At 32.7% G+C, this 11,743-nt stretch overlaps 2 protein-coding genes across 4 annotated transcripts; one reads left to right on the top strand and one right to left on the bottom strand.

Annotated features, from left to right (window-relative positions):
• Positions 1-572: 572 nt before the first annotated feature.
• On the top strand, positions 573-1,482 carry LOC113515121 (uncharacterized). The gene has a single exon (XM_026899270.3). The coding sequence runs from the start codon at positions 703-705 to the stop codon at positions 1,462-1,464; it is 762 nt and encodes a 253-aa protein (XP_026755071.1). The 5' UTR covers positions 573-702; the 3' UTR covers positions 1,465-1,482.
• Positions 1,483-2,442: 960 nt separating this feature from the next.
• Positions 2,443-11,743, bottom strand: LOC113515119 (eukaryotic translation initiation factor 4H). Of its 3 annotated transcripts, none has more exons than XM_026899267.3 (6): positions 11,601-11,743; positions 11,160-11,283; positions 9,868-10,049; positions 8,419-8,510; positions 4,393-4,629; positions 2,443-3,360 (listed from the first exon to the last, which is right to left on the bottom strand). In XM_026899267.3, the coding sequence occupies exons 1-6, from the start codon at positions 11,636-11,638 to the stop codon at positions 3,215-3,217; spliced, it is 819 nt and encodes a 272-aa protein (XP_026755068.1). In that variant the 5' UTR covers positions 11,639-11,743; the 3' UTR covers positions 2,443-3,214. The 3 variants fall into 3 exon arrangements, with proteins under 3 accessions (XP_026755068.1, XP_031764299.1, XP_052751847.1); XM_031908439.2 differs by having other exon boundaries at positions 8,350-8,510; XM_052895887.1 differs by lacking the exon at positions 11,601-11,743 and adding an exon at positions 11,518-11,536 and having other exon boundaries at positions 8,350-8,510.

Here is an 11,743-nt window from a genome sequence, read left to right on the forward strand (position 1 = left end):
CTATCACTTAATATCAAAACTTATTAAATTTATAGCGAGCATTAATAACATATATAAGGTATCGTTCTTGCGGCAATTATATGTTTCGGAATTTATAATTTCGAATTTATTAAAATCACTTTGATTTTAACAAATTCAACCTTACAAGAGTGAATGTGTTGTTATGGACCTTTAACTTTTTAGGATTTAATACAAAAATATCGATCTGATAGGATATATATATATATATATATATATATATATATATCCCATATTGCTAGCAATGGGACTGGTAATCTGCAGTACTAATAATCCCTTTCCCTTTTATATGACGGTTTGGGTGACCTATTTTGGACCACACGACAATTTTTTTTTAAGTTTGTTACCTCATAACTCCTTCAGTTAAAAACGAATTTGGAAAATTATTTTTATATGAAAGAATATACTTATAGACTGGTCTCTATAAATTTTATTAAAATATATTTACAGGTACGTAACGAGCCGAAACTTTAAAAGGGGTATATTTTGACGATTGTAAGCTATGTTAAATTAAAAATTAGGTTACTAGGATACTTGGAATCCAATTTTTGGCAAATTCCAATCTATTTTATCTGGCAACACTACTTGTTAGGTATTTATATAGTATTTATCTAAAAATATTATTAATTTTGCTTTATTAATTTCATTTTCAAAGTAATTTAAACTCTTTAATTTTGTAAAAAAATGTCATTATTTAAGTTAAAATCTGCACCTACTATATTACTCGAAGACGACAGCAACAAGAACATATTACCATTATTATTGGATTTGGTGCAACAAGATGGTAATCCTCTTATATTCTTTGCATATGAACAGCCAATTTGTTATTGGAAAAACGTTTTTAAGGACCGAACCCACACTATTTTCTACGAACAGTTAAATACTCATCAATATAATGAATATATAAACACGAAATGCTGCGTTATAATAGATTCTGTGATACAAATGTCACTATGTTTAGGTTGGAATGAATGTTTAAAATGTATAAAAAGATTAATATATGATAATAACGTTAGCAAACTTATATTAGTATTACACAAGGATTGTCTTCCGCCTTCTTCGAAACTACAGATCCATTTAAATCATATAGCGAGTGCAGTGGTTTCATATGACTTGACAGAGGTTAACAAAATTAAAGTTCTTATAAAGAAAGGAGGTAAATGCCTAAAAAGTGAAGAATTACTAAGTTATGACGCGAAAACTAGAACATTGAAGTGCACCCCAATAGTGAAACAAGTTATAATTGATGATGAACCGGAGAAGCCTTCTCCAGGAAATCTTTCTACATTCAAAATAGAAGTAGATCAAACAGAGAAACTTGAAAAGTACAAATTAAAGTTACCATATATGAGTAAAATAAATGAAGGGGAAAGTAAAGTCTATTATGAGCCTGATGCTGTTGATGACTGGGACGAAGAAGATCCAGATGAAGATTTAGATATATAATAAATTTACTTACATGCTTTTTTGTTATTTTTCTGCTATATTAATAATCAATTGTTTCATACAATGAGGAAAACAGCTACTATTCTGTAGAGCCTCTGAATACTCATAACATTGGAAGTCTGAAGTGAGAAGGGATTATTAATGGAGACCAACAGCACCATTGTTAGGAATGTACTCTATCAAGTTGATTTTTACGCTTACTTGCCATCATCCCCAACTGGTGTCTTGCCAACATCTACCATAAGTGTAGGTTTGGTAATGGGGGTAGAAAGGGATATTAGTCCCCATTGCTATCAATATGCTCTGTCAGGGTGATATCCACGCAGTTCCCTCTGGAAACCATCATGACTAATTTATTAATGAATTTGTCACGATGGGCTTATCTGCCTTTTCATCGTCACCAATTATCCCTTAATGGTGCCCTGTCAGTATATATTGATAGTATGGGTGAGATTTCATCCATTATCATCTATTGAAAAGAAAAGATAGAACTGGTCGTCTGCATTACTAACAATCCCTACCCACTCATACTTTCTGTACTAGATGTGAAGTGGGCATTTTGACGTTAAGATGTGAATTATTGTAACTAATTACTACAATTTTATACTAATATTATATAGACAAAAGATTTGATTATTTGTCTGTAATGGCTAAACACAAAAACTACTAGATCAATTTTAAAAAAATTTTCACCTAAAGAGAGGTACATTATTAGTAACATAGGCTATATTATTTTCGAAAGTTTGTCTATACATGCGAACCTGGGCTGGATTCCTAATGTTGAATAATTGCATTAAATAAAACAAGGATTAAAATTAATCCATAAACAAATATAAATTAAATTTTATTCTGAAAAAAAAAAAACATAGTTTCCCATGGGAGAAGAAACTGTTTAATTAGAAAAACTTTTGTATTTTATAATGCAAAGAGAACAGGAAAGGATTTGGAAAAGGCACGAGTTATCAGATAAACCCTCGGTTACAAAGAATTCATTTTTTATTTATTTTTCTATATTCTGTTACAATTTTGCGATTTTTTTTTATTTCTTTGCCACGTAACTTATTACATTACACAATGTCTAATAATAAAGTAGAAATCCAAGTACGTGGAAGTTAATTTTACTAATGACGCCGTAATAACAACATCATTATATTATCAACTCTTAAATTATCTTTCATAATTACTCCTTCAGTGATTATTTTCCATGACCTATCAAACTAAACAATATATGATAAACAAATACAACAGAGAATCTTTACGAAGCTCTTAAAATCGCGAAATAGAGTGCACATAAGTAAATAAAAATAATAATTGTTTGCATTACATTAGTTGTAACAGTATTATTACCAACAAAAAATATTTCCGTATTTAAATTGCGAATAAGTTTTTTTATTATGCAAGCCGATACAATACACACAAGCTCTGATAATTATAAAAACGGACAAACAAATGCTAGCAATTTAAATACTGCAGTTACCAACCAAGCGGCCGATTTTCGCACTCGAGACGAAAATGGGTCGCCTACTAAAAAAATTGCTCGATCGGCAATACATATAATAAAGCTAAGAAAATATACCATAAAAATGATTTACAACCTCATAACCTAACAAAATCCATCAAGTTCATATACAATTTTAGTCTGCACTTTTAAATATCGGGGCACACAGATGGGATCGATTGGGTGACGGGACGATACATGTACACGCGGGAAATGAGAGTATGCGGTATTTAAGGGCTGGCCGGCGCGGCTCTACTCGCCCGCGAGCTCTTTCAGCCGCTCTTCCCGCGGCCGTGCGCCGCCGAATATTGACGACGCCTGACTGGTCGATGCTAGTGAATTCAATGGCTCTTTTACAGTCCGCGGCTCTAATTTCAGTTTTGGTCTACCCGTTGTGTCTGTAAAAAATACATGTTTTATGAGTATAGAACAAACAAGTAAATGAAGGTGGCCTTAATTTAAAATATTCAATATTTAAAATATAAATTCTTTCTATTAAAAAAAGGTAAAAAAAAAAAGAATTACAATTGTTTATTAGGAAAGACCTGGCACTTTCACATAAGAGTAGCATAAATAAAAGTCCCCTTTACGAACCATGTGTTCTGATGAGGGTTGGACAGGAAGACGTAACTGTTTATACAATTTATTATAAAACTAACACAGCTTACATATTATTATATGCAATATATGATACTTAATCTAACGTGAAAATAGAATTAACAAAAAAGTTTTGAATCTGGCCTCAAAAACATAATTATTAAGTAAAATGTACAAAAAAAAAATGGATATTTTCAACCCCATCAAACACTAGTCCATAGCAGTGATAGTAGCCAGCGGCGGCTCTCATTCGCTTATATATTGACGTCATAGGGCAGTATAAGAGAGCGATGATTGTTTTGGTATAACTATCGGAATTCGATACCACTCGGAAGCCGATAACGTTTCTTTGCATTGCGGTGGTTTACAGACTAGTCTTCCAGGGAGTCAAGTCATGCTATGCCGCCGAGTACAGAGGCACAGCTCTAACTTCATACATTCATTATCATCATCATACAGCCTTTAACTGTCCACTGCTGAACATAAGCCAAGTGGGACTTGGGGGGTTTTGTCAGTAGTTGCCACGCTTGACGGCGGATTAGCAACCGCAGTTTGGCCTTTAGAGATGTTTTAAAAGGGACACTGCTGCCCATCCCTCGCCCTTCTTACATTAGTAAGAGTTAAAACTAATTTATTAAATTTACTATGGTGGCAAACAAGCATAAAGCCCGTCTGATAACAAACGATTACCATAGCCTATGGACATCTGTAACACCAGGGATGTCATGCTCGTATTGCTGACCTATAAAAAATGTTATTACGCACTTTGAAGAGCCCTATGTAATCGGTTTATAATTTTATTCATAAAATGAAAAAAAATAGGTGTAAGTTACCGGGCCGTGAGGGAGGCATGTCGTCGAAGTTACGCCTGCCGGAGGCGGCTCCGGGCCCGCCGGGCGGCCTCGTGGCGGGTGCGCCGGGCCCCGTGCGGCCCATGCGGCCCCAGTCGCCGCCGCGGGGCTCCTCTGATGGCCCGCGAGAGCCACGCCCCGAGTCGCGGTCGCCGCGCGGGCCACTGTCTCGGTCTCCCCACCGTTCGCCGCCGGGCCCATTGCCTCCTCGCTCGCGATCTATAGACGTATCATGTGTATTATTCATATCTAGATCAGGGATCTCCAAACTTGAGGCCATAATGATTTTTCTAATACGTTCCAAGGGCTACAACCGTTTTAATTTGTCTGCTCTTGGCTGTCGCGGGCCGGATTGTTGACACTAGTCTTAAACAATCGCGGACCGGATTAATGACACTGGTGGGCCGGATTTGGCTCGCAGGCCGTAGTTTGGAGACCCCTGATCTAGATAGGTAATATCTCCCTGCAAATGCTTAGACAAGGAGAGGAATTGTTAATGAGGACTAGCAGCCTCATTGTTTAGGTCGACCACGCAGTTTTCATCCACATCTATCTTTGCTCACTGGTGCCCCGCTACTGTATACCGAAAACGCAGGTGGATAACATTTCTGTATCATCCATAAAAAAAGTTCTTAAACCAAACCAAGCCAATTAAAAATTATAGTTACTTATTTATAGTAATATATAAAGTGAAAAAGTTTGTTTGTTTGCGCTAATCTCTGCAACTATTAGTCAGATTTGAAAAATTCTTTTTGCAGTTGATGACTAATTTTTTTAGGAAGGTTATAAGCTATTCAACATCACAATATGACCACGGGCGAAGCCACAGGATACAGGTAGTTATAAAAATTGGTCAAGTGGGAGTTACTTTTATAACTTGTTCTGTACATAAATTAGGTAGTAAACAATAAATAACAAATATAAACAAATGATTTTATAGGCGTTTCTCGTGCTTCATATATAAAGTAGAAGTAAACATCAAATAACTTTACTTATATTCACAACGATAATATTACAGACAGACTTTATCGTCAGATACAAACTGAACAAAGGATAAAGCGATTTTGATCTAGCTTCTTTTTTTAAGTGAAAACTTCAACAAAATGAAAACTATTTTAGGTGTGTTACGCTCATTTTGGGATGAAAGGGCTGAAGTCGTGTGACTCGTATATATATATATATATATATATATATATATATATATATATATATATATATATATATATATATATATATATATATATATATATATATATATATATATATATATATATATATATATATTTATATTTATTTATTCCTATAAAATAGAACAATAAAAGAAAAAAATACTATATTAATACGTTGATATGAAAACGAGTATAAAAACGATTTCTAACAATAAATACACAAATAAAAACAATAAATACTTCTAACTGCCCAAAGGTAGCCTTACAAGTTTAAGAAGCAAAATTTTCACTTCTGGCCTACAGTCCTACGACTGACTGGTTTCTTTTTTGGATAATTATGTTTAAGTGTCTAATTTATCTTACCGTAGTCCAGTACAAATTGACCTTTATGATATAAAAAGGAAGCAAAATGGTATGTAAATAGTATGTAGACGCTTTTAAATTTCGACCGCATTCATGATATCTCCGCCGGAAATTAAATGCATCTCTTAAATAGTCATGACGATAAAAATTCACAAATTCATGCCGTGATACAGTTAGTTATTCCAATTGCCGACAAATTAGAGCAATTACAATTTTAAGTTTAACACCAAAGCAAGCAAAAGCAGAATATAAATTGTTAAAAAAAAATTAATTGCTAGAGTACCTATTATTGTAGCAACTCAACAAGTTAGTTACATGCAGGTTTTACCAAGCTCGGAAGTCAGACTTCACAATTTAATTGCTATATATTCTATCGACAAGTAAAAAGATATTGTTATACATCTCAATTAAATACCAGAGGCAGACTTTGTAAAAAAGTCGTTTGCTTAGGCACCTCTGTCCCATTCGTATTTCTACCGTGAAGCAGTTGTGTTTGCATGGCTGTGTTCCAGTTTGAAGGGTGGGATATGGCAGTGAATTTACAGGGTACAGAGGAATAACACCCTAGTCCTCAGGAATGGCAAACATCATGGGCGAAATAGTATACTGTTATGTATACTGTTAACTGTTAGGTTATATAACGACTTTCCATCAGGTTGGTCGGCAGTGTTTGCTATTCTAAATTGCATAAAAAAAAATAATGGAATAAAATATATAGGAAAAATAATCATCACTACGCTTTACAAAAAAGTCCGGGACATCATATGTCTAAGTTTAATATCTCAGCCAAAAAAAAAAAATGTTTTTATGATTTAAGTGAAATAAATTTTACAATATTAAGTTTGGATACAGACAAATAAATACTCTACAAATATTTTAAAAAAAAAAAAAAAGCTAAATCAAAATAAAAAATCCATGGCTATATTTACTTTTTACAGCATGTTAATAGCTGCAGTTGGTCAAAAGATAATGCGAAATAAAAACAATAAGCCAATAAAATTATTGCATCGTCGCTGGCGCTGGCCGTGGGAGAATAGTAGACAAGGCGCGGAGATGAAAGTCGCAAGAGGAATTATATAAACGCGCGCACATCACATTGCTAAATAAGTCGTTCATTTTAAAATCTTAAAGAGTATTAGTGCAGTACTTTCATACACACCAGCCTTTCTTAAATAAATATTATTATTATTATTATTAACAAAAATGTGTTGAAAAGTTTAAAAGTTACACAAATAAATATTGCACTCGTGTAAAGCCAGGACGGGTTGCTAGTATTATATAAAAGTAATGTCTAAAAGAGTTTATAAGAAAAAATTGATCCCTTCCCTGGGTTTAAGGTATCCCTATACCAAATCTGACATCAAAATTGATTCAGCCATTTTGTTAGATGTAAAAATCAAATATTTACAGTATATAAAGAGTTACTTTCACATTCCTAATATTAATTATAAATAGATAACAATAGAAAAAAAAAAACAGTCTAGATAAAAAAAAAAAACAAAAATCAATACTAAAAAACATACATACATATCTGTCACGCCTGTCTCCCATTAGGGTAGGCAGAAGCTCTCAAGAAGAGTAGTAGTTAAGCTTACCTTAGAATTAGCAACATAAAACATTTAACCACACTCACTACAATGTCATTACTTACACAAATGTTGTAATTACTATGTTAAAACATGAGCATTAAAATTTGAGATTTACACATTTGGTAAACCACGGCAAGCACACACAAGCACAAAGGTATCCAGTATTCAATTTATTGCCTCTCTACAATACAATTTCAATGTGTATAGTTCTATCTGCAAAGCACTATTCTCAAGATATATAGTTTTACTTTTGAAGCACTTTGTATATGCTTTTAGGGATTATGGCAACTGCCAAGTGTGTAAATCCAGCAGAACAATAAACAATGCAATTTATTAGTCAAAGCACATGTATGCCACCAGTGATTATATGATGCTTATTAGAGACTGACCGATGTATTGAAATATATGCAAACACTTCAATTACCAGTTTTAGCACTTATAACTTTTTTTACTGAACTTTCTTATTTCATATATATATATATATATATACACATATATATATATATATATATATATATATATATATATATATATATATATACATACATATATATATATATATATATATATATACACATATATATACATACACATATATATACATATATATATATATTTTATTTAACTGCCAATGTTTTACCTTAAATATCCCAAAACATCTTGATTTTCAACATAAACTTAATTGAGAAATTTGGTGTTTGGAATTATTTGAGTAACAGAATATAGTATAATAACTCCATATGCCATTTACAAATAAAAAGACAAATAGGTCCAGCGGATCGGTAAGTCTCTAAAAGAATGTTAGTGATGCGTGTTACCATGTGTGAACCCTCCACCCTGGTGGCGTGGCGCGCGGCGGTCGAGTCCGTCGAAGTGGTCGTACATACCACGGCCGCCGCCACCGCCCTGCCGGAACCCGCCTCCGCGTCCGTCTCGTCCATCTCTGCCATCTCTTCGACCGCGGTCGAAGCCTCCTCCTCTGCAGAATATCAATTTACTGTGTATTAATGCAATTTTATACAAGTCATTAGCTTGGATACCATTGTCCCATGCACATGTCTCACACACAACTTAAGCAGCTGTGCTTGCATGGTTGTTTTAGTTCAAAAGGTGGGATACAGAAATGAAATTACAGAGTATAGTTACATAACAACAGTCTTTGAGAATAATACATGGTGCTGTGCATCATATTTATGGACAATAATTACCACTTTCCATCAGATGAGTCATCAAGTACTTTTGCATTCAAAGATGTATAAAAAAAAATTTAGCCATAGAGTAAGTAAATTCAATGTATTATCACATTGTAGATGTCGGAAGAGGCAAGTAACAAAATAAAAGAATACAATAGTACAAAAGAAGGAATTCAAAATAAGTCAACAGCGAGTCATTCAGGTAGTGTGATAATAGTAAGCTAGAATCTTTCTTTTATGAATAAAGACTAGTGATTAACAGTGAAATATTTGAAAGTTGAAGTAAAAAAAATATGTGTAGCCAATGTGTAAGGCTACATTCTTGATGTGTGGATCGAAATGCAGCACATTGTTAAAATGTAAATAAAATCATTCAATCATAACACAATGTAAGAAAACATTTACTGTGCCAATACATAAAATGACAACTAATTAATAATCTATTTATTCTATTGTCGATGATCCCAGGCTTACAAGCGGTATTGAACCTTTAAGTCTTAGGAGAGATTTTGGCTTACTCTGCATGTTCTACTGCTTGTACAATGGATTGTGCTCAAAGGAATTATTTAATATGATGCCCCGGCCACATTCTACCATAGACACTCTCACCATCAACAGGGAGTTCACCCACATACCCTACAGCCTAAATGGTCGAGTACAATGTGGTTTCAGAGATGTTTTCTCCCACGAACACTTAAGTTACTGAATGAGCTCCCTGCCGGGGTTTTCCTAAGAGACTACACCATGGGGTTCTTCAAAAGGGGGGTAAAGGGGTTATATACCCCTGGTATTGCAGGCGTTCATAGGCTATGTAGCCACTTATCATCAGTTGGGGTGTATGCTTGTTTGCCACCTCAATGGGATAAAAAATAAAATAATAATGGTTATGAATTTTAAAAATGGGTTGCACAAAAAATATGGTTAAAATTTTTGTTCAAACAAAATGGAATTTATGGTATGAATGGAATGGACGGTAAAAAATATACCTTGTGCTCTTTACCATCTTTTGAAATGACTTAGTATTATAAGCTTTACTATCTTGTTTGATGTCAGTCTTGTGTTCATCACAATACTGTCTCACTTGAAAATTATGTCAACATAAAATTATGATGGAAGTTTAAGAAATTTATTAAAAACACTCACCTGTCACTTCTTTTCTCTTCGGCAACATCAATTTTTATAAAATTACCTTCTACATTAATAGCGCCATTCATTTCAATTGCTTTAATCAAATCCTCAAGGCATTCAAATTCAACATAACAGAAACCTTTAAATTTATCTGTTTCTTTATCCATCACCAACCTTACATTTTTTATTGCTAGGTCCTGAAACAATGTACATATATACAGCTTGTAAAAGAGTCGATGTACCAAGCTAGAAATAATTTATAAATCTAAAAAAGCAATTTTCCTCAAGGAACAAAGATTACAATATTGGTATAAAAGATTGGGCATATTCATTACTGCTATCAATGGACTTTGTTTAATTAAACAGTGATACCGTGGTTATACACTGTGTGTAAATTTATAATCATTACATTTAATCAAATTAACATTGTGTTATAGTCATAAAGCAAAATTGAAAATTAAATATTCCAAACTCAAATTACAATCAACGACATACATAATTATTAAAAATAATAATATATTAAATATAATAATATATTAAATATAATAATATATTAAAAATAATAAATAACATATTAAACATAATAAATTCTATTTTAAAAATAATATTTCAATATTATTAAAAAAGTACAAACAATATTATTATAAAATTACAGTATGTACGGAAATGAAAACAACAATGATTTTTACATGCAATTTTTCCTATTTTTCTCCTAATAAAAATCTTAACAGGACTTCATTAAATATTTGAAAAAGAAAATAAACTACTAAGGGTATTCACTGTTCATCACTTATTCTTGAGGTTTGCATTTGGCAACACATTTAATGATTATATTTATGATTAAATGAGAAAGTTTGTTTATTATCTTTTGTTACTATAATGGCTTAATGAATAACTATGAGCTTTGGCATACATTGTGCAATGTCAATTTCATTATTATTAGTTGAGCCAAACTGACACAAACGTCTTTGGCTTGGTTAACTCATATGTGCCAATTACAAACAAACAGAGCATGACAAAAAGCTAAGGAGTTAAAAGCACAACATGTTATACATACAGTTACTACTGTAACTAGAAGTATTAAATAATGCAATAATCATATTGTAATTTAATGGTTAATACCTCACATAACAGTCATAAAATCACAAATATTTAAATTATTATTACATATACATTATATATAAAACAATGTAATATTCCATAAATGTCTATTGATATATACATTTTTATAGGGTACATAAATAAAAAGAATTAAGGAGAAAATTAAGGAGGAAAACCAGCTACCCTGGGTTTAAGCGTCCACTTACGGGGAAAATTCTGTTAATGTCGCCTTGAATAACTCCAGGAGGTAAGTTTCCGACATAAGCCTTGTATGGGGGCTCGGTGGGCAGCGGACGGCCTCCGAGTGCCCTTCTACCGCCACCAAAATCCCTGTGGGCATAACCATAACCATAAAATGTACAACCTACAAAAATGCATTTAAACACCAAATGATACAGTAAATGAATGTATCATTTACTTGTAAATATTACATAATACAAGAATATTAACGCCAAACTGTACATTATTCATAAGCTTTTATAAAAACCACACTTTTGTTCAATGTTATCAAGTAGGTAAAACAACGGTAATTCATTAGTACTATTAGTAAAAATTTATATGTACATTAATATTACGTTGCAATAACTTTTAAAACACCTCAAAAAAACATACTATGTATATTAGTAATAATATATCAAAATTAATACCTGGGATTACCATCATCAAAGCCACTACGACCTGCCATGTTTGGAAACTAGTGCTGCGACAGACGCGTTCGTGAACATACTTTTGGAAATTGCAAAATCAATCGATTGTCTATATCTTCTATTTTTTGGAACAACATTTTTTT

This window comes from Galleria mellonella, unplaced genomic scaffold (genome assembly GCF_026898425.1).
Source record: "Galleria mellonella isolate WM207_F2 unplaced genomic scaffold, CSIRO_AGI_GalMel_v1 utg312, whole genome shotgun sequence".
NCBI classification, from domain to species: Eukaryota; Metazoa; Arthropoda; class Insecta; order Lepidoptera; family Pyralidae; genus Galleria; species Galleria mellonella.